At 36.1% G+C, this 23,000-nt stretch overlaps 4 protein-coding genes across 10 annotated transcripts in view; 2 read left to right on the forward strand and 2 right to left on the reverse strand.

Moving 5' to 3' along the window:
- Positions 1–11,593, reverse strand: part of LOC108734519 (unconventional myosin-XVIIIa) — a 37,670-nt gene extending 26,077 nt beyond the window's left edge. For 2 of the 3 annotated variants that reach the window (XM_025981008.1, XM_025981006.1), the window contains exons 1-4: positions 9,948–11,593; positions 8,432–8,623; positions 7,914–8,093; positions 7,232–7,831 (exon numbers count right to left, since the gene is read on the reverse strand). In XM_025981008.1, the coding sequence (XP_025836793.1) occupies positions 7,232–7,831; positions 7,914–8,093; positions 8,432–8,623; positions 9,948–11,237 (2,262 nt within the window). In that variant the 5' untranslated portion in view covers positions 11,238–11,593. The remainder of the gene's footprint in view (positions 1–7,231; positions 7,832–7,913; positions 8,094–8,431; positions 8,624–9,947) is intronic. The other variant, XM_018466113.2, reaches the window with a different exon arrangement.
- On the reverse strand, positions 1–22,753 carry LOC112906617. Of its 2 annotated transcripts, none has more exons than XM_025981073.1 (4): positions 22,352–22,753; positions 3,221–3,385; positions 1,752–2,759; positions 1–474 (listed from the first exon to the last, which is right to left on the reverse strand). In XM_025981073.1, exons 2-4 carry the CDS (start codon positions 3,368–3,370, stop codon positions 262–264), a joined length of 1,371 nt encoding a protein of 456 aa, XP_025836858.1. In that variant the 5' UTR covers positions 3,371–3,385; positions 22,352–22,753; the 3' UTR covers positions 1–261. The 2 variants fall into 2 exon arrangements, with proteins under 2 accessions (XP_025836858.1, XP_025836855.1); XM_025981070.1 differs by having other exon boundaries at positions 4–474; positions 22,356–22,751.
- LOC112903990 (neo-calmodulin-like) lies at positions 16,977–19,005 on the forward strand. 4 transcript variants are annotated; one of them, XM_025981145.1, is made up of 7 exons: positions 16,977–17,141; positions 17,612–17,733; positions 17,894–18,095; positions 18,154–18,297; positions 18,363–18,575; positions 18,634–18,690; positions 18,748–19,005. In XM_025981145.1, exons 2-7 carry the CDS (start codon positions 17,731–17,733, stop codon positions 18,831–18,833), a joined length of 705 nt encoding a protein of 234 aa, XP_025836930.1. In that variant the 5' UTR covers positions 16,977–17,141; positions 17,612–17,730; the 3' UTR covers positions 18,834–19,005. The 4 variants fall into 4 exon arrangements, with proteins under 4 accessions (XP_025836930.1, XP_025836923.1, XP_025836917.1 ...); XM_025981138.1 differs by lacking the exon at positions 16,977–17,141 and adding an exon at positions 17,193–17,335; XM_025981132.1 differs by lacking the exon at positions 16,977–17,141 and adding an exon at positions 17,290–17,479.
- Positions 19,261–23,000, forward strand: part of LOC108734484 (putative leucine-rich repeat-containing protein DDB_G0290503) — a 14,383-nt gene continuing 10,643 nt past the window's right edge. The window contains exons 1-4 of the mRNA XM_025980971.1: positions 19,261–19,616; positions 19,680–19,852; positions 19,914–20,108; positions 20,199–21,087. Coding sequence (XP_025836756.1) covers positions 19,478–19,616; positions 19,680–19,852; positions 19,914–20,108; positions 20,199–21,087 — 1,396 coding nt within the window. The 5' untranslated portion in view covers positions 19,261–19,477. The remainder of the gene's footprint in view (positions 19,617–19,679; positions 19,853–19,913; positions 20,109–20,198; positions 21,088–23,000) is intronic.

Below are 23,000 nucleotides of genomic sequence, written 5' to 3' on the forward strand. Positions count from 1 at the left end.
CAACAATGTGTTGGCTTGAAAACGAACTGTTACGAACTACGCCAGTAAACAAAACATCATGTTGTACTACATTTCCGCTCATTTTTTCCCTGCCATTTAAACAGGTCAACATCAAACACGATGGTACATATTAAATATGTTCGAGAAGGCGAAGGAACTGTGCCAAAGTATTACGTAAAAATGCGACAAAGAAAGAAACAGTTATTGGATCAAGAAGAGGTTACCAAATAATAACGATGAAAGTATGAAGTAGATGTGTACCTAATGGTAATTATAAACAATATTACATAAAAAATAGATGTGGCATATATTTATTATACACATGGCGTGGCATACCTTAGACAACTTATTAAATCTTTGGCTTCCGGAACGCCTGAGAGTTCCACCTTTTATGTTTACTTCGTCCAGTACAAACTCTTGACCATCGTGACCTGACCGGCGACTCAGTTCACTCAGCTCAGCCACCGGCTGAACCTAAAACGACAAAAAAAAAACAAACAAAGATATTATAACTACCACGTACCTAGCTAAAGTATAGAAAACTCCAAAATTTTCTCGTCTATTCATACCGCATAATTGTTTATCCTTGCAATGTACTACAAATGGGCAGACATTCGCCATTTTATGAATACATAAAAAGTGCAATTGTTCCCGTAAGCAAATTTTACCTTGCAATTAGAACATGATAATTCGCGTAATTGGCGCCAACGTTAAATAAAATGTTACATACGTTACACTTATTACTTTCACTACTGTACATACGCATGTGTAGTACATTGCAATTTTAATTTTAATAGCTACCAATAATAATTATTACTAATTGATTTAAAAGCAAGACATTTATCGTAATAAAATGCTGCTACTTCTCTGTTTTTAAGAATACATTTAGGTCGGACAGTATGCTATTTAATATTTTGTACCATCATCCAAGTACGAATCAAAATCTAATGTCAATGAACTGTAATAAATGTCATTAATTAGAATGCATGTTCATGCATAAAACAATGTGTGAAACAACGAGTTTTACGCGACTGGGGTAACAAAGCAGTTACGAACCTAATTTAAAATTAGCCTTTTCCGCTAGTCCAAAGTAAAATGTATAAAAATTAAACAGATGTGCACAGTGAATTAAAACGAAGGTCTGACAAATAATAGTGGACTGAAAGATTATACTAGTATTATTATTATTGCGAAGAAAGCAGCAACATTTGTTTGGCATTTTCTCTTTAGAAAATTGTATAACAGCAAACCAATTAACTTTATTTATTAGGAGAGTCTCGTGATCATTACATAAATTGGCTACCCAAAAATTTCTATGTAGGTACACTAATACACGCTGCGCACGAATTTGAAATGGGGTAGAAAAATACTGTCCAATTTTTAGAGACGGATAGAGGACCTCCAATCGTTTTCGTTGAGCTAGAGGAGCAACAAAATTGATAAAAGTAGCTCCTTTTTGCGACAAATTATAGCCCTTACATTTTTTTTTTTCAATTTCGATATACGCTTGTGTAGTATCAGCACGATATCAGGCTTTCCAGTAATCGGCTTGAGCGATTCATTTCTGGATTTGGTAATAAATTAACGACGAATCATAGTGCACTTTAAAAATACTGCTATTATAACTCAATATCAACATCCGTACTCGCACACGGCATAAACAGTATCATTGATACTTGATAATAATAGTGTAATAAAAACATTATAAATAAGTCACGAGACCAATAAAAATGAGTATCCCAGTATCTCACCTTGACTGTGACGAAATCCTTGGATCTTTTGATCATGTCGATAATTTCCTCGCGACTTTTGTCTTCGACATGGATCCCGTTAACTTCAAGAAGTTTATCGCCCGGCAAAAGACCGGTCTCGTTGTTGTGCTGCACTATGGTGCCAGGTTCGGCAAACACGACCGCACGCATTATCACTTCACCACTACAACTATTACCGACAACGTTTCGTTCCAAGATCATCGCACGTCTTAATGAAAAACCGAAATCGTTTCGTGGAGCTTTTTGGCGCTGTATCGTAAGGACACGCGGATTTGGTAACTTTAACGGTACAATGGGAGGCAGCGGAAGATTGACGTCCTCCAGGTTACCACTACGAGTCCACCTGTGGAAACCCTGACTTTCGCCTATAGGACTTAGTGAAAATGGAGGTGTAGCGAAAGAGGAATTGGTAGTGTCTGTCAAGGAATCGGCGCTGGGCGACGTGGACACCACCGTCAAAAGGTTTGTCATAGGGGTAGGGGTAGGGGCAGTGGCTGAAATCGTTGTGTCGTTGTTTCGGCACAAATATCTACTACTACTACTACCGTTGTATGTCTCAACTCCATTTGTTATATTTTCGTAGCTTATTACTTCATTTTGTAACGTGTTTTTTACCAATGTACTGTGTTGGTTAACAACGTTAGTGCCGTTTGTGGAGGAAGAGTCGTGGGTCACGCTAACACGAGGTCCCTTCAAGATACCCCGTTTTGGAGGCTTCGGTGGTACCGGGGGTAAAACTTTACGATGCTGTTGCTGTTGTTGGTGGTGGTGGTAGCTTGTGTTAGGATTATTTAGCGAGTTTAGGCTCGTTTCCGAACTATCCGAGAAGGTATAGGCACCGCCGTGAACGGATGGCGTTGTGGCCGGACCGTAAGAATCGTCCCTTTCTAAACACGCCAGAAAATCTGCCGTGTAATCGGCAGTGATGCCCAACGGTAGTTTGTCTTTGTCTTTTCGACGGCCTCTTATTTTAAGGGACCTCCTTACCTGAAAATTTCAGTGTGATCTATTGTACGACAAAAAAAAAAGAAAAAAGAGAAATAACCCCAACACAATCAGCAGAAAAGCAGTAGCTAACCTACGTGCGTTTGTTGTTAAGTACTGTTTAGTTACCACTTCGTATAGAAATTTTTTCATAACGAAAAGCTCCATATTTCCTACTTCATCCTTTCAACAGGCGTTCCTATTTTACCAAAAGAACAAGCAGGCACATTTCACCTTCTCACGTATCGCTCACTAATTCACACAAATCCTAACGTTATGAAAGATAAAAGAACAAATGCGAGTTTAAAATGAAAAAAAAAGGCAAATGAATGCTAACAAGATTACAATTAACTGCAACCCTTGAAATAAAAAGCGTAATCAATAGAGAGAAGGACCCTATTAAAATAGAAAAACGTTTTATTGAGTTATACGGGGTCTTAAAAAAAATAATAAATGAGACGTACCTCGTCGAGTCTTAGCATTTCGTCTGCAGACATGCTAGATCTGTCTTTCTTTTGCTTCTCCTTGCGCTCTTTTTTATCCCTTTTACGCCTATCTTTGTCCTCTTTATCTAACATTGACCCAGTACCCGCCTTTTTGATGAAATTAAACATACTGTTCCGCTGTTTCTGAAACGAAACTGTACTGTTACATATGTATTATGTACATATTCCAGCCCAGAATTACATCGTTTCGCCTTGTCATTACTTTGGNAATAACTGTAGATAACGCAATTAACGGTAGACGTAGCTGTGCCTGCGTACGTACAAACGTATTTTACTTATTTAAATGTGTTCGTTTTTTTTTCTTTTTTAAAAATTATTATAATAAAACCGGTTAGTTATAGTTTCACATTGGGAATTTTTGTACCTTCTTTCTTCTTTCTTGTTATACCGAGGGAAAAATGTGAAGTGAAAGGAGTCGTTGTACAGTTATTTATTTGTAAGTGATTTATGAGAGAGACGCATCTCCATGTCTTAAGAAACTTCGTTGAATATTTGCAAAAGCTGCCTAGAAAACGCCGGTACGTATTATTACGATACGCAGCACAATATTTAAATAGAAGGCGTTAAAAGTAATTCAAAATATGTAGTAATGACGTATGACATCAAAAAATGGCCAAATGTTTCCCGCCACGACTAAAATCGAGAAACAAGTGCCAAAGGCGTCGCTGTTTTCGACTCGGACATAAAATCCTTCTGGCCCTGCACACCTTACAGCTAAAATCGACGAGCTGCGATGGAGTAACCGAAACGGACTTGGTCAACTACATTTCGTCCTGTTTCAAAATCGATGGAGACGTAGAGGACCAAGTGAAGTCGATATTAACGACTCTAATAAGGCCTGGCTTCGTCGTAAAAAGGTGCAACCGGTTTCGGTTGATGGGGTCGTTCGCAAGAATACAATGTTCACCCTGTAACAGTTCCCGAAGACAAAAGGCCATCGAGCACGTGTCAAATATATATGTATTATGTGATAACGGAAGTAATAAAAACAGGGTAACGTTCGACAGAGAAAGAAGTAACTTCGACGAGGAACATGCTTCCTGTGACGTTCCGTGTAATAACAATTCACGACCTTGCTCTTCCCGGAGGTCAAGAGGACGTCCTTGCAAAAGGAGAGGCCGAAGTAGGCAAAAAAATCCAACGTCAGTCTCCACTCCGCCCCTCAGTTGTGAAAAATGTGACCTCGAGGAAGATCAAAAGTGAATTTTAAAAGAACATTATTACCATTGTAGTATTTGTAACAATTTTTTTTTATGAAAAAATTGGAAAATACATTTTAGACGGACTGCCTTTTATATGTAACAGTATATTAACTTGACGATTAATTAAAGGTGGCAGGCAACACGACCTTGTTTCTCTTTCCAACCGATTCGCTTCGAGGCAAAAACTCGCCAAATTTACAATAGAAAGTTACCGATCGGTTTTCCATTAGGTAGGAAAGGACCAATCGTAAGTACGACGTATGTACTAAGAAGTACTTTCAAACGGTTTTGTCAAAGCAATACTTAGAACTGCTTCTACTACTGCTATTTTATTTAGGTGCGATACAAAATAATAACCAAATTTCAGGGAATAAACACATAATTCTGCACTATTAAAGATTTTTGTTTTTTTTTTTTAACATTTCGCAAAGCCGTAGTTTTATATTCTTTATTGTGAAGGTGTTTTTAACCACCGATTTCCTTTACGGAATGGCATTTAATTTAAAATTCGTTGAATCTGTTTATTTATTAACAATCTATGTATATCTAAGTGTTAGGTCCAATATTAAACGTTCCCTAAAAACAAAACATTATTTCCAGTTACACTGATCTCTGATCATTAAACATTTTACGAAGCAATCGATTGGTTTAACAGTTGCATATGGTAATACAAACAAAACAGATCTGTTATTACAAGTCTTATAAAGAATAAAAATATCCTATTATATAATTTCGTAAATGGAGTAAAAGCAGGTTAAAAAATAAAATAAAAAATTCTCCTCGTCCCGTTTTCCTTTATCTTCGTTCCCCATCTTTTTAGTACCCTCCACCACTTATTTGCATGCAGTTAAAGTGTTTCCAAAGTAGTTTCGGTGCACCCTACCTGACTAAGGCCGACCCTGTAACCGGACATGTCCAAATCTAAAGTCAAAAGAACGTCTTCGACAGCCTTCCGTTCGTCCAGGATCGGACTCGCGGGTTTCAACTCGCCGGTCAACAGTTGGAAACGTCTTCGGAATTCAGACAAGGGCATCGCCTGGGGGAATCCCTGTTTGCACATACGGACTGATTCCAACAACTGACCACCCCGTAACTAGAATAACACACGAACATCTCAAGCTAGAAAAACTATTTCCTCCAGAAAAAGGAACCGTGTATTCGTTATCACCTGCGATCGTAACAAAGGAACGTTGATGACGGCATCTTCGGGATCGGAATCGCTGGAAGACACCCCCAACAGGGTCGGATTGCTGTCGCAAACACCTGCGTTGTGCTGAGGAAGTAAGCAATAGACGAAACGTAATTTTGTTCGACGTAAAGTCTCTACCAGACCATCCACGGAGAATTTTGTCTGAAATAGAGAGCACAAACAAAAACGTCCACTGCCCCTAATATCAGATTTTGTCTGTCAATAATACCTGTAAACAGATCGACTTCCTTTTGATTGCAGCCGCTCCTGCGGTGAATGTCCTTCGAATACTGGAAGCCCTACGCAAAGATTGAGACCCTTCGATTCCCGTCATTGACCCGCTGAAGCTAGAAGGACCTAAACCCCTAGAATTAACAAACATCTTCACGACATCGTCCCTGTAAGAAAATAAAGAGAAAATGGTCTTCCCGAGAGACGCAACACACGAGAGAATCCACTCACTTGCTGCTTTCTTGAAGAAGAGTAACCGCCGATCTAGAAACGGGATTCTCCCTGCTAGCCTTCACCCAGCCGTTAGTGTTGTACAAGACCGGGTTAGTACCCTGCAAATGCTGTAAAACAAACTGGCCGCTTCCCGGAGCTTTCCTTATCAAAACCTGATGCTCCTTGTCTCCGTAATGAGTGAAAACTCGTTCAAGGAAAGCCTCGTCCGAAGTACCAGGACACATCGCTTCCTCGTCCAATAACCACAACATCCCTCGCCTGTCACATTCCTGTTAATAATGAAATAAAAAAAAAAAAACAAAAAAAGAAAATTCGAGAAGCTATTATATCTCGACAAACCTGAAGATCGCTTTGAGAGGTACGCACTACAGTTGAATGAGCAGTTTTATCGAGAAGATTGACCATAGGACGCGGGTTGATGCAGTTGTCGCCCTCAAAATCGTACGCCTCGAGTTCCACATTTTCCTGAACGTATTTGTTATGAGGCGCCACCATATTCGTGTAGTAGAACAAAAGCTGGAGCCTCTCTTGCAAATAATTGTGGCAAAGTTCTTCGAACGAAGCGCCGGTTTGCTTGCCACAAGTGGCGGGATTTTGAAATCCCGGCGCATCCACCAAAAGTATCGACGAGACCGTATGAACTGGGGCGGATATGGACCTAAATTGCACGCAAATTGTCATCAAATTTCCGATATTCCACGACGAATTTAGTACCTATTAATGAGCGATATAACAGCATTGAATAATTCCGAATAGAGACCAACGACCATTCCTTCCAAGGCCTCTAAACCTACGACATCCCTATCGATACCTTTCTCGATCGGAGATGGAGTCCTGAAAGGAGCCCTGGGAGTACTTGGCGTTCCTAAACTTCCCGAAGGAAGTCCGAATATTAAGCGAGACAGTTCTTCGACAGTTGTGCCCAGAAGATACGCTGCCCTTTGGGCCGATTGAGGATTTAGGAACTGATAACGACTGTTAGATATACCGGCTAAAAATTCAATTTATTCTCACGTTTGGTTAATAAAACCGTACTACCTACGAACCTTTTGTTGCCCCGGCGCATCCTAAATGATATATGGCGGCCAAAACGAGCCAAATTACTTTCTGCTCCTGTTCGATGACGCCCAACGTGTTCATGGCGTTGCAAAGTTTGACAAATTCATTCTGGGCTTTCTGCTTGTCTTCTTGTTTTTGCAACGGTGTCATGAACGCGTTTTGCTCGTTGCCAGTCATTTGATCGAGGAAGAGGTCTTTGCGCAAATGACCATCGACCCCCGACAGCAATCTGTACATTACGTGGAAGGTGCCCTCGGATTCGTTCTTCCTCGCGATCCGCGACTTTTCGAGCATCAACGTCTGTATGCTTGCAGACGCGATGCAGCCGCTTTGGTCGAAGTCCAGACTGAATATTTGGGTGAATTTGGTAGCGTTCGCGTTTAAAACGGTCTTGGCGTTTCCGAAGCTTTCGAGAACCGTCCAAACGGACGTCAGTTTCTCGACCGAGAGGATTTTATTTACTGAACCTGTCGCTGTAAGCAAATATTGAATGGCGTGACGAAAATTGGTAGTTTTACCGGAACCGCCCCGACCCATGAAAAGAATCGATTGATCTTTACGAGTCGACAGCATGTCGTGGTACGCGGACTGGGCTACGGAGTAGATATGAGGAGGCATGTCTTCGCTCTTGCAGCCCTTGAATAACGACACCACCTACAGAATAATCGAGTGTTTTTTATATGTCAATCAAGATTGTTAATTTTAATGTAAGGGACCGGGCAAACTGTGTTCATACCTTTTCTGAATAAATAGCAAGGGGTGCCATGGGATTGACCACCAACAGAGTGTTGCTTCCTGCATACGTATGTATCAAATTGGAAGCATACCTCTGCCTTACGGTATGCAAAATACTAGATTCGTTCAAGTGCCGTAAAACTGCCAGATCTTCGGCACGATCGAATTGCGGAGGATTTGCCTGAATAAATTATTTATTATACAAAACATTGTAAAATTAATAAAAAATCACATACAATCGCCGTTTTTATTAATAAATAAATATTTTAAAACGGTTTACTTGCCAAAACGTACGTATTATGGGAGTATTGAAAGCAAAAATTCCCTGCGAAAACAATTATTATAATATTTGCATACGTAGAATAACGTAAATATTTGCAACTGAACCAACAATAAAACTACAAAGGTGCTTTATTATCGACCGACAAAATATAACGGAACGTAGAGCAAATAATTACCATTAAGCATTCAAACGATGCTTAAATATTTCACATACGCCACAAAAACGAAAACGTTTACCTTTTCCAGATCGTCCTCGTCAACTTCCAAAATTTCTCCAGTTTGATCGATCTGTATACGCAACTTTCCAATATCGCCTTCCGCAGTGGTGGTTATTTTTTTTGCACAAGTGAAACCACCCCTGTGAACCAGCCACACCCTCTCCGCATCTAGCCATTCTATTTCGTTCGCGATTTGGTCCTCGGTCTTTGCCTAAAAATATACTACTGTCAGTACGACAACTGAACGTCTAAATATATTTTATTGCGTCACTTATTTTAATAAAAACATGTCAAAAAAAAAATGTAACGTCTCCACTCTTAATAAAAAATTAGAATAAGATACTGCCAACAGCACCATGGAATTTTTAAGATCGCTGATGTTTTCCAGACAAAATGACACGCAGGAAAGTGAGAATCAAGTGCAACATTCGGAAGATGACGAAACGATGTTTGTTCGGAGGTACAGGGCAAAATTGGCTACTTTATTAAAGGAGGAACAACTAACGGAATATGATCTGAGTAATTCTGGAAAAACCAACGTCTCAATTAACACTTCTTCTACCTCGCTTTGCAATAATCTTCAGGAAGAAACGCAGCAACAGATCGAATACTTCTTGCATCAATCAGTAACAAATCTCAAAGAAAAACCACCGAATCCAAAAGGAGATCTCGTATTTGGAGGTATAAAAGCCATGTCCAAATACTTAAACAATTTATGTAACTGCGATGTGTGTCGACCGAAATCCAAAGGACTGATGCACGACCTTTTGATCAGCGCCGGCGACGACGACAATTCTACCGACGACGACGATACAATACACTTTTGCAATGCACGTCAAAAAATCGTAACCGATCCTGTTACTGCGGGAGCTGCGAAACAATGGTTTGATATCCAAAGGCCGAAACTCCATCTCCAACCGTTGGTGATGAGGAACTACGAGACGAAATTAAAAAAAAAATCGGACAAGAACCAAGATACTGACATTGGTAGATCGCGAGGGAAGATAAAAGTATTTCCCAGGAAAGGCGCACGAAAACAAAAGGTTGCTGATACCGTTACGAAATTGACCGCTAAAAATGTAAACGAGTGTCAAAGCGAACTCGTTCAAATACACGAATTAGGTGAGTATTAAAAGGATTCATGCTGAGTGGCATATAAACAAATGAATGACTTAAGTGAATTGTGAACCTATGCAAAAAGATTATACATATTTCGCAATTTCGTGTCGTTGCCGAGACGCCCATTCAAGAAAAACAGGTAAACTGTGTCAGAAAAGGACCTTGAATAGTCATTTCACAGATGCAACATTTCTCTCGTAACACATAGGCAGTCACTGTACTGCGTGGTGTGTATTGCATAGGCGGCATAAAAAATGTCCAAATTGTAACATACATACATCACCTTTGCTACTACCCACAACATTTACCGTACGAGAACCGTTTTATTTAAATTAAGATTCAAGAAACTACCGCGCGCTATTATAAATTGATTCCCGCGAAAAAAATGTAAAGGTCCATCTCTCCTCCACCCTCACCTGTTCTATCCCTTCCTCCTCCAGTCTTTGGAGGATAAAATCGTTCCAACTCTTAAGATAACTGCCCTCGTCTCCAATAGTAGCTTTTCGGTTCAAAGCAATATTATACAACTCTTCCCAAGTAGCGGTTTTGATTTTTTGAAGCTTCTTAATGCTTTTTCTAAAAGAAGTCCTCAGCCTTCCGCCACCAACGACGACCACATTTACCGGTTTAACGGAGGGTTTAGGAGGAACTTGGGGTTTAGATTGTGGAACGGATTCGGTTGCAGGTTGATGATGAACGCTTTCTTCGACTTTAACGGATTTTTGAGCGATGTTGTTTTTGCTTACTGTCGGTACTACGTTTTTGTAATAATCACCTGAAACGGTGGTGTGCCCGAATTTTCTATTGAAAGAAACTCTGAGTGACGTTTTAAATTCAATTTTTTCAGGCTTATTAATGACAGAAGTAGCAGCAGCAGCAGCAATGGTGCTAGTGGCAGGAATTTTTATCTCATCAAAAGAGTGATCACTGTTACAGGATTTTGTGTACGATCGTCGTTGGCCAGGTTCTGCTCGAAACGATGCCCTACTCTTTAGAATTTCTTTAAGTCTTTGTCGTCTTTCTGCCCTGGGATCTTTCGACGAACCGCCCAGATGAACGTCAAAGTCGTCTTTTACTTCTTTAGGTTTGGCATTTCCTAGCTTATCGGGAGCACTCCCGCTTCGTCGGAACGACGGGAACCTTCTTCTGAATGAGCTGCAATTGTTTTCTTCTTTCTTTGTTGGAAACGTTGGCACCAGGCTTTCTTCAAAGCTCTTGTTTTGTGTTGGAGAAGCCCTACTGTTCAGGATTTGCTTGAGTCTCTCGCGCCTAATTTCTTGGGGATTTTTTGAAGCCCGATCGTCAGATTTCGTAGCGGTATTGTCCTTTTTCACTCCCAAATTCACAGGAGCACTATCGCTTCTTTTGAACGCCGCAAATTTTTTCTTTAAAGATTTATTTTCCGGCTTGTTCCTGTCGAATGGTTCTTCCTGAGTCCCGGATTCGACCGATTCAGTTTCGCTGTGTCCGTCAGAGCTCAAGCTGGACACTTTTTGAAACGATGGCACGTTTTTAGGAATCTCGCAGGACTTGCAGTTCCTTTTCTCATGTATTTTGCAAGTCCTGTTATATTCGTCAGAAGTAGCGTTATATTTTCCGGATGCATGAGCTACTCCACTGCACGATTTGTGGTGTTTCTGAGGATCGTCCCTGAAGGAGAAGGTTCTTTTGCTATTGCGCAACGAGCTCTCGAAAAAGCTGTACATTTTCACCTTCGTTATGAGTGCATGGAATATTAGTTAAAACAATTGTCGGTAAGCTAATTTATCTGTTTACTATTTTGTTGCAAAGTCGCACGACGGACGTAAGGTTTGATAAGTGTACCTATGCTAATGAACTTTGTCAATACGTATTAAGAACACTAATTTATGGCAACACTTCATGTTAAATGGGATAAAGGTTTTCTACTTCAATAACAAAAAAAATGATTACAATAACGCGTAAATGATCGCAAGCGGTCTGCTTTCTCGCACAACTAATCTACTACCTAATATTTTTTAGCAAATACGCTGAATCGCTAAAAAGTCAAATTGTGCAAATTAAACGCAAATAATAAACAGAAGCAAAAGAATGTTATTCAAGGTCGGCTCAAACGCGACATTTGGCTACGGTCTGAGCAAATAATATTTTCAACCGATCTTGGTAACTACATGTTTTTACATGAAAAAAACGGAAACAAAAAGTCTCAAACACTTTCGATAACACACCAACTGCTGCACCTCTCACGATTCCTTCAAGTCCTTTACCTCCTTCCTCATCAAGGAAAATACAACACCGTTATTTCGGACATCCGGTAAACAGAAGCGACACTTGTTATCATAAATTAGCAAACACATCCTCACTATCGACGTGTGTTTTAATAACAGACAAAGTCTCCACCGCTACTGAGAGCAACATGCACCTTAGAAAACACGATAAACAATAACAACATGATGTAGATTTAATACAGTAACTACCCAAAGGCAGGAAGAAACGAACGAGCTGTGTGGCGTGTCGTGTATAAAAGCTGCGGCAAAATCGACTACGAAACGCGACTTTACGTTTATACGTTACGTGTAATGTGGTATATGTGTTTCTGTATGCGTCTACATCTTTTCCCTTTAATACATATATATGTAAGACACCTTAGTATGCAGAGCTTACGATTAGTTTAGTTACATTGTGTGCTTAGGAAATGCGAAGGCAGGTCCGTAAGATATGCGCGTGCCTACCACAGACAGCAAACACAACACTTCTTTGCATGCTCATTAACAATAAAATTTTAAAACAAAAATCTACAGCACTCCACAAAAATTTCGGCCACTCCGAAACAATATACGCGGCAACAATATTAAAAACACCTTTATGGAGTTATCATTACGAGATTGTAATTGTTACGCCCCCTTTTTTTGGGTTTTAGTTACGCATTTTTATTGCCCTCCACTTTACATGTTCAATATTTATGAATAAGCCTCCTTTTTAAGCGTAGAGATAAATATGTGCTGTTACTATTATTACAGTCGTGATATTTAATAAGTGACAATAAATTAATAGTTTCATTGATGCAATAAATGTACCATAAAGGAATAGAACGATGGTGACGTAGTCACTGGATATTTTACGTTTTCCCTTTTGTTTGAGCATCACTTCATTTATATACCTGCGATAAGATTTAATACATTCGAATTGCTAAATATATTCCTGCGAATTACTCAATTTTAATATTCGTAATAAAACGAATGCAATATCGTTTAATTTTAAACCTATCCCGAAATTCTGGCGTAGGAAATACAGTGACCTGGAATTCAGATGGGCCCGGCGTAATTGAACGAACGCAAAAAATTTAATTTAGATATCTTATAAAAAGGATTAACGAGAGATAAACTTAATTGATCAACTATCAATCATTTTGATAATATTTCTTTTAATAGAGGTTATGTCATAAAAATCTATCGTCTCATCTCCTAATTAAGTCAGAAAGTTATTTGCATAAGTTGTTATTACAAAAGCTATGAAAACTACCCTTGCGTAGAATTTTACTTACTGAAACTTAATATCTGTAACGTATGAAATACAACTGCGTATCTATTATAAACATACGTATAAATGATTCACAGTTAATAGGTACGTAGATATCGTAGTAGTTTAAAAAGAAAGCAATTTCTTTAATCATTGTAAAACGCCTTTTGTTATTCGTTAGAAAACAATGTCGTTTCTGCATATTTTAAAAATATTACTTATTATTCACATAGGACACGTACCTAACTGTTTAAACAAATATATTATTTAAATAATAATCGGTTAACATCTGCCATGCATAAACATGAACATAGGTACTTCAAATTGTATAAAAAACTGAATTCACTTTGGCTAGAAATTAGCAATGAAAAATAATGCAAACGATTTTCAAACAAGTATCGAAAAAGATCAATACAGCCTAAATATTTTTATGCTAAATTAAGTACCTATTGTACAATACTGGATCCTGATTGCATCCTTTTTAATTCCGAAATTAATAAGAAATTCTTCAAAAGATCAGGGTTCAGCATTTTGCAAAGACTTTATTACCTATTTACATTAAATTTTGAACAAAATATAACTGAAGCCTCCAGTAACGAATTATAAAATAATTTACATAATAGACGAATAAAATTATTCCTGCTATTTCATCGAATGTTATTACAAGTTAACACCTGAAGACCTAAAGGCAGAATAAGTTATAGATGTAAAATAACATTGTTACTTCTCCGACAAATTTCCATAAGCAATATTCCTCGTCCTCGTTATTATGCAATGTTAGAAACCGCAGATATTCGATACCGGTACATCTGACAAATGTTTTTCAATTTTACGAATTTCTTCAAGTAAGACATGATTTTAAGTTCTTATTCGGAATGAACATAAACAAAATGTTTTTCAGTCAATCTTTGAGCCCCAATTATTAACCAAATTTTTGTGTTGTTTTATGTTATCTTACTGTTTTATTGTTAGCCATTAAATTATCGATTTTTGCTCTTGATCAACACGGCTTAGGCAACCAATGTTACGCAACTGTTTATTGTTAACCATAATAATTCTAATAGGAAAGCAATCTTTGCAACTGCTACATCAGAAAGAAGTAGAAATCGGCATTTTTTGCTCATTCCATTCATAAGAATCAGTAAATATACAATACAAAAAAAAAAAACAACAACGGCATAAGATCATTTTAAATTACGTTGTTAAATTTCTAACAAAGGTGTGGTAATTATTCTCACTTGCCGTCCAGTTTCATTTCAATTTATGCTCATTCGGTTCCGTGTAACAAATAATGATATAAATAATACGAAAATAGATAATTTCACTGATTTTTTGAGTTTAACACATAATTAAACAACGTATTCCATAACGGTTTCTAATAAATACACGTCCTTACAATACGTGACGGAAGTTTAAAAACAGAATTACTTTTGAACCTCCTACCAAATGATTCACTTTGACTAACTTTTACGCCTCATAAAGTTGAAATATTACAGAATCCGATTTATAAAAAGTTATAGGATGAGATATGTATCGAGAGCAGAAAAGCATTTAAAGACAATTGGTACACAGTAAGTGGTTAATTAAAACGAAAATGATTTTAGGTACGACTCGTTAAAGACACGCTTAAGTAGACATTGCAAATCAACTGAAACCAGGTGAAATAGAACAAAACAAGTGTAAACTAAAAATTAATATATAACTAGGTGCATTTAGCGTTTCTTCACGTGATATTATATTTATATTATTTACAAAGCACAATAGTTCCTGAGTCAACGATAAAAGAAAATACATTTGTTCATGAAATTACTATTTAAATGCCAGAACATGCTCTCTCGTTCTCGTTTAGGTAGTTATATAGTAAGTCAGTCAGGCATCGGCAGTGCCAATTTAACGTTAATATCCAAACCAACACGAAACGCAAGGCAGACCGGACTATACATCGTATACAACAAGTGCGGCGTCTATTTAATCAAAAATAACTTCGTCAGCCAAGAGATCTTTGAGCAATAAATTTTCGTAAGTTTAATGCTTTTATCTAAATTTTAAATAAGTACCCATTTTTTATTTTTATTTTATCTTAATTTCATTTCATTTAGCAAACCAAATACCGCGTAAGGGTTTTATCAGAAGTAATTTCGTTTCTCTGACACTGATAAGTCAATATAGAAATTCCATCGAGATACGTAGGATACCAAACTATTATTAAGATGATGATGATGATGATGATGATGATAAGCATCTCAACAAGTAGTAAAACGATNTGAAACATAATAATCGGAATTTTATACTATTAATTAATCAGTATTTATGTATCTAGTTATCCCAATTTTATTTATAGCATTAACTTTTATCTAAAATTTTTAAATGTATAGCAAAAATAAATTGAGAATTTTTTTCGTTTAACGACAAAATAACTAGTTACGGTGTAACAAAATCCGCGAATGCCTACGACCTTCGTCTAAAATAGGTTTTTTTTACCAATACACAATTTCAAGAAACATGAACAAGAATATAGTAAGACCTTGGGTTTTACTATATCGAAATTAATACATCATAAAATGTACAGTACAGGGTAAAATTGGTAACAACAATAACATTATTCGGAAACATTCTACTTAAATGGAAAAGTGTCGGTCGACTCGACACTTGGAAAAACAGACTTTATTTTACTGCTCTAAACCTTACAAGCAAGTATACGTACCTTCTTCATATAAAGATACTACGTTACTACGTAAATATCAAACGCGTATTTAAATGAAAAGCAAATAGAAAACTTGATGTAAAAATATCAAATTGTTCGACCAATTTCACTACTAAGAAAATATACCGTCTTTGAAGTCACAGAAGGTACTAATTATGATCGAAAATCATTGACAATGTGACAGATGCAAATGAATTCCATTCGTTAATTTAATTACAAAAATAAGTATCGATTAAAAATATAAAAAGAAATGGGATGGCTGTTTGGTACACACAACATACCTAAGGCTTTCATAAATTCATCGAAATTTTCGCTGGTTGTGAGCTTGTACTTTTTATCCAAAAATTTGTCGACCATCTTATTAGCTGGTATACCTACGAATAATTAATTTAAAATTCACAAATGTCGCTTGGTAAATTTCAGTTATTATATTATACCTGTTTACCAAACAACCGGCGCTTCCAACAACAGAATGAATAATAAAGTAAGGTCAAAAATATACGAGCACAGGCACAACTGTCGACCGTCGACTGCGACTGTACCAATTCTTAAGGTCTACTTTTCTCGTCTGATACTCAAAATTATATCCAACTTTTTTAAAGAGTTTTTTTTTATTTTGTTGTAGGAGGGGAAAATCTGACTTCTGAACTTCATTCAAAGTCTCCGCTTAGTTGTACCGTCTCTCTCACGATCATAAAAGCCTTTATAACACTTCCCCCTTTATTACAACAACGCCTAATCGATTTCAACTGTGAGTTCTTTACACATGCGTATTATTGTTTAAACTAAACATCGTACGATGTTTTTTATAATCCGACAAATAACAAAAGAAAAATTTCAACGCCAACGCAACTATTGCGCTTAAAATATTTGGTACTGTAGTTACCTAAGATACAGAAAAGAGGAAATCAATGATAACCATATCCTTCGTTTCTTGCTGTAAGGATCACCAACAGGTGACCAATAGAAACGGCGTCTACCTAGCCATTAGCTAATCTCATTGATTGTTAACTATTAAAACCAAGACACATTATTGTTTTACGTATGATGGAAAGTATAATGAATCACATTCGAAAACAAAATGTCGTATCTCATTGAATATTTAGAAAAATCGAAAAAGTTAGTTTAATCCTAGAATTGTTATCTATATTTATGACTGTATTTAATGGGTAAATCTAATTATAAAGAAAGATTAAAACTTATCAATGGATTCTCATAAAAATAATCAGTCAATTTTTATTTTAACCGACAACTAAGTTTGTTAATATGCAAAAACCTAAATTAATAATTAGGTGCTTCAACTTGCAAGCAAAAATGCACCGAGCAAACTTGCAAATTTGTTAATTATGCATATCTCACAGACACCAGTAGGGGGTTTATCATTTTGTTTAAAAGAGGAAGTGCAAAAGTAGGTACATATAATATTTCCTTTTCTGTCGATAAATATTTCAACCTGCGCAAGGAAGAAAATTACAACCGAATTCCAATAAATTTTATTACGAACCTGCGCAAAACGAAAATATCGCGCGTTTGTAAAATATTTTCCTCTGTGCTGGTGATGTTGAGATACTACAAAGTATTTTTTCTAATATAAACCAACAGGTATTACTTTAAAATTCCTTTATTACGTGAAGGAACTGCGCCAATAGACATGTGTCAAAATTTTAAAAAACAAAACCATTTTTGAATACAGAACTACAATTTCGTAATTCGAACGACACTAAAGAGAATTGTGAAATGTTAAAGGTGAAAATGGTTTCTTACCGTCAAACAGAAAATTATAAAAAATAGTTCGTAACTATCCTTATTGAAATTAACAGGATCGATAAATTTATCATTAAAAAATATTGTTTCTCTCTGTCATAAAATTTGTTGTAGGTTTTCAAAGAGAAATTTCAACCGATTTACTTAAAGTAGAAAAGCTGGACGGTAAAATATTTTCAGCGGTCAACAGTTTCTTTAATTTCTCTCCTTTCGTTACACAAATTAAGGATTTAATGGTAAGAATTATTTTTTTTCTGCTTTTTAATTGTTTGGTCTAAAAAAAATGCAATTATCGTTGTTGTTTATTTTAATGACATATTTTTCCTTTCATTGCGAACAGATTAACATTTTTTTGGCTCGTGTTATTATTTTAATATTAATATCGTATTATTAAAGACGAAGCAAGCGAGCGGTTCCGGCACATCAGAACAAAGCGAGACTGGGCTGGTTAAAACGGCAAAAGGAGACGATTTATCCCAAAGGGCCAATAACTCGGGTCTCGAAAATTATGAAAATAAAAATAACAGAAAATTTTCGGGAAACCCTCAGCTAAAAATCAACGAAAAGCATCCCTTCATTTCTAAAAGTCAGATGAAAGGTAACCGATTCTCCTATATATATATGTAAATTAAATTTAAGCTTTTTTACATACGTAGAATTTCGAGAGGCATTTAAACTTTTCGACAAAGACGGTGACGGAAGCATAACAAAAGAAGAACTAGGAAGAGTGATGAGATCATTGGGGCAGTTCGCTAGAACTGAAGAACTGCAGCAGATGCTACAGGAAGTAGATGTTGATGGTAACATAAAAAAATAAATAAAAGTGTACTAAATATAAATACATACGTATTTATGTATTAACAAGGTGACGGGAACGTAAGTTTTGAGGAATTTGTGGACATTGCTTGGTCTGCAGGGGCAGCTACTGACAAAGATAGTTCCCTATCTCGCGAAGAGGAAGAAAAAGAACTGAGGGACGCCTTTAGGGTGTTTGACAAACACAACAGGGGTTACATTACAGCTTCAGATCTTCGGGCGGTTCTCCAATGTCTCGGTGAAGATCTTTCAGAGGAAGAAAGTAAAAAATTTACAATTTAGGAGAAATATTTAAAATCTGTATTTTCAAACTATTTCAGTTGAAGATATGATAAAAGAGGTCGACGTAGACGGTGATGGGCGCATCGACTTCTACGGTGAGAAACAAGCTAAATTTACAGAAATTATTTTTGATACATTTAACATGTTTTTAGAGTTCGTGAATGCCCTTGGAGAACCGGGTAACGAAGACAGCGCTGACGAGGAAGAGGACGAAGGGACAATGTTCGGTTTGAATTGAAAGAAAAACCAAAGATAATCGCTTAAAAGAAATTTCAATTTGTAACGACACAAATGTTTCAAAAACGCACTTTCTCTTTGCTCATTTTAATCGTATACCCAAAAGTTGTAATAGGTACATAAGCAAATGTAATTTGACGTGTCAACATTACTACTAAACATAAGTATAAATATTCATGTCTTTTTCTTTGAACAAATGTTTCGACCGCTTCAAAAATAACAAATATATGTATTAATTAACTACATAAACCAGAATTTTTGTTATCGTTATATATAAAAATAGATAAGATGATGGAGTGAAATATCAATTACATGAACGCAAACAACAAAATGGCGACTACAAATGACTACAAAATATACACTGCGGAATGACAACTTTTTGGCAGAAATATTGAAGTTTTATTAATAATAGACGTACCAAAAAATTTCGGTTTTAACTTGAACATTTTCTGATTTTTCTAATGAAAAGTCACGGCTGGTCTGATATCCACCCACTTGCGCCTGCTATTGTTCTTCTGTGCGACTCGATGAACTCGAGAAATGAATAGTTCATAATAACATTGACACGTCGATTCGTCAATTAATAAAAAGGTTATGGATTTAGGAGTGTATTGTTTATTTTATTGTTTTTATGCGTAAATAAAAATGTTCAAAAAATTGAAAGATAAAATCACCGAGGAAGGTAAGAACATTCCTCAGATGCTACAACAGTTCGCGCAGCCAGTTACGGACAGGATACAAAACAACAGCAACGACGAAAATTTTTTCTCGATAGGAGAAGACGGTAGGACTTTCTTATAATTACCAAATTTACAAACGTGATATTTAACTCAAATTAACAATTTAGATTCGCAAAATACTAGTACAAATTTAGAAACAGGTTTCACAAATGTATCCTTAACTAATTATTCCACCCCAATCAATGAGTCGTTAAAAAGAAAAAATTCGGCTTCGTCAATTTCGAGTGATATATCTTTCCTCAACAGATACGAATCTCCTGCATCTACGTTTCATTTGCAGGTGAAATTATATTAATATTACTTCCTACAAGAACATTTTATTCCTTCTAAATTGCTTTTAGTCAGATGTTGAATACTCTGCTAGCGAATTTGAGGATAATGCCTCAACAGCGTCATCGCAAATTGGTCACCTGAGCAAAGAACAAATTTATTCCGCCTTCCAAAAAGCTCAGACGCGGTATCACAAATACAGGGGTCGCTTTACCGATTTGACTCATCATTATAAGGAATTAGAAAGGGAAAAGGCCAAAATGCAAGTAGGTTACTACTACTAAGTCCTAAGGTTTAACTTTGAAAATTAAATTCATTGCCGGTTTTTATCTTTTTATTTTTATTGTAAATTTCAGTCAATTTTGGTTGACACTCAAGACAAAGCTTTGAGAAGAATCGCGGAATTAAAAGAACAGTGTACTCTGGAGCAAAGTGCAAAAGCCCATCTTGAAAACACCTTGAGAGAGGATTTAAATGAAAAAGATATCGTTATAAAAACATTAAAAGACAAAATACAACTTTTACAAAATAGTTATCAATCAAGTGTTCCACTGTTAGATCTTAGCGACGACACTTCGCCCAGTTTAACGGAAAAATCCGATAAGCAATCGGATATTACCGTTCTAACGAAAGATTTGAAAGAATCTCGTTCTGAAATTGAAAAACTAAACGAAAAAATTCAAGAAATGAAAGCGAACGCGATCGTCTTTCAAAGTAAAGAATCGGACATGAAAAATAAAATTTCGCAATTAGAAAAAAGTCTGCAAGAAAAAGAGACCGAAATAGTAGAAATTTCGAAAAGAGAAAAAGAAAACAATCTAAAAATAGCCGAAACTAAATTAGAGCTGCACGCCGAAATACAGAGCAAAGATGTGACCATTGAAAAATACAAGAACGACTTAGAAGCATTGAAAGATGAACTTGATAAAGTCAACAGCGAAAGAAGTAAAAATTTACATTCACAAAACACGAAACTTATCGAAAAGGTCGAAGCATTAACTGAAAAGTGCAACAGGTATGAAAGCGAAATTTTAAAAAGCAATCAATTAAAAATTGAAGTTAATAGTCTTAAAGAGATCGTTATCGATTTGGAAAATAAAAATAAAGAGTTAACAAAAATCAATTCCGAAATTGAAACGAAGAAAGAGCAATTATTATTAAATTTTGAAAAATTAAAAACCGACCACGACACGAATAGCGAAAAACTGCAAATGTACGAACAATTAANGATGTTAAAATTCTTACGTATTATTTAGATTGAAAAATCCTGAAAGAAAAATGCTTCTACAGCTTGGGTAATTATGCCAAACTGGAGCATGAATATTTTCCCTCATATACAATCATTGGGAAAGAGATCTTTACCTAGTATTTATTATTTTTGTAATTATTAGAATGTGAACAATATTCTGGAACAATGTCATCAGTGATTGTAACAACAGTATGTATTTACATGCGCTCCAGATATGCATATTATTTTATCAATAATTAAACAACTTACTTATTGCAAAACGACAAAATTTAACAACAGGTACACAGATAAAAATTATTATTGACGCAATTATATTACACGATAACCAATCAAAAATTAATACTTTGAGTAATAAAATACTGATTAGAAACAACGAAGAAAATAAAAATTGATAGATAACTAACTATAGAAAAATATTATACCTATAGGTGTCTATTTGTATGTGCAGAAATTAAACGAACCTGAAACTATCTATTAATAAATGGTACAATGCAGATATACCTAACTATTAATTCATTTCCGTTTCGTTTTCGATTTAAAGTACATCTAGTTTAGTACCTAAGCACGCTTTTAGAGTAGACCAGCAATGTAAGAAGAACTATCAAATCTATGAAAAATAGACTCAAGTTTCAAGAATTGTTTGGATATTCTCTGATGGCGAATTATTGAACAGTAACCGTGGTAGGTAGGTAGGTAGGTACCTGGTGAAAGTAAAATGAGAACCTGTGGTACTACTTGGGTAATTCTTGTTTAGACTGCTTACATATAAATGCATTAGCTAATTCGATACAAGGATACGTACGTACATTAATATCCGTGTATCCTAGGTAACCATAATAACAGCTGTTACAGTTGCAGAAATTAAAGACAACGCTAAGAAATGCGTAAAGGGCTGTGCCCACAGACTTATTTTGATAAGTATCTGGTCGATACCCGTACGGTGGTGGTTTACCGACATACATGTATGAATGGATACTTAATGTATGCACGTTATCAATTACGTAAATAAAACAGAAAACAAATGTAATTAATAATATTATGGGGCTATTGTTTTCGTTAGTGCTAAAGCCCGATTTAAAAATTATTTCCTGCACCTAGAAATGTTAGTAAATATGGGTAAGACTCGAATCGATAATGGGGCAGACACAGTTCGTTTATCTAGGATAAAGTTTTCCAATTAAATCAGAAACGAAAGTCCTATTTGTAATTTTCAAATAAACAAACATAAACAACACTCTTTTAACAGGAAATGCTACGTACGTACCCTACAGAAATTTTGATTTTTTTTTTTAAATACACAACACTGTTAACCTGTAAGACACAAGATCATTTTAATACGAGACATTTTACGAACTGACGATGAAGAAAAACAGTTTTTTCGAAAAACACGCGAAATTTGCAACGGGTTTTATTTTGTTTTGACATTAACCTCGACGTACAACGGCAAACACGGTAAACACAACTGCTGACAGAAACAGAATTACTGTTTTCATTGTTTCTCGTTGCAAACGTCAAAAATTTACCAATCAACACACGATTTTAAGAGCAGAAAGTGCGGAATTTAAATCCTCCACGAAGCCTTTTGTATGCAACCAACTTTACCACAAAAATATACAGGATGTTCCCTATAACCTACCCGGCCAAAAAAATCACAACGCCATCTATAAACGAATTTCAACACCATACAACTTTGGTACAAACGCATCAAATTATTGATAAGAAAAATGCCATTTCTCAATCAATAAACATTTAAATAAATCAATTAGTTAACGAAGTTTTGTTTTTATTCAACCTTCGTAAATTGTTAGACTTGGATGTTTTTAGACAGATTTTATTGCCTACGTACATATACGGACAACATTGATCCAGTTCACCCTTACAGTTTCGCAGCAAAACTGTGTTTGAACTG

Source organism: Agrilus planipennis, unplaced genomic scaffold (genome assembly GCF_000699045.2).
Source record: "Agrilus planipennis isolate EAB-ADULT unplaced genomic scaffold, Apla_2.0 scaffold62, whole genome shotgun sequence".
NCBI classification, from domain to species: Eukaryota; Metazoa; Arthropoda; class Insecta; order Coleoptera; family Buprestidae; genus Agrilus; species Agrilus planipennis.

Excerpts from the sequence above, each read along its gene's own strand:
- LOC112906617 (XM_025981073.1), bottom strand. The coding sequence starts at position 3,370 with ATGTTTAATTTCATCAAAAAGGCGGGTACTGGGTCAATGTTAGATAAA. Across the intron at positions 2,760-3,220 it reads AAATGCTAAGACTCGACGAG|GTAAGGAGGTCCCTTAAAAT; the intron begins GTACGTCTCATT and ends TGAAATTTTCAG. Across the intron at positions 475-1,751 it reads AGGATTTCGTCACAGTCAAG|GTTCAGCCGGTGGCTGAGCT; the intron begins GTGAGATACTGG and ends TTGTCGTTTTAG.
- LOC112903990 (XM_025981145.1), top strand. Across the intron at positions 18,298-18,362 it reads ACAGGAAGTAGATGTTGATG|GTGACGGGAACGTAAGTTTT; the intron begins GTAACATAAAAA and ends TGTATTAACAAG. Across the intron at positions 18,576-18,633 it reads AGATCTTTCAGAGGAAGAAA|TTGAAGATATGATAAAAGAG; the intron begins GTAAAAAATTTA and ends AAACTATTTCAG.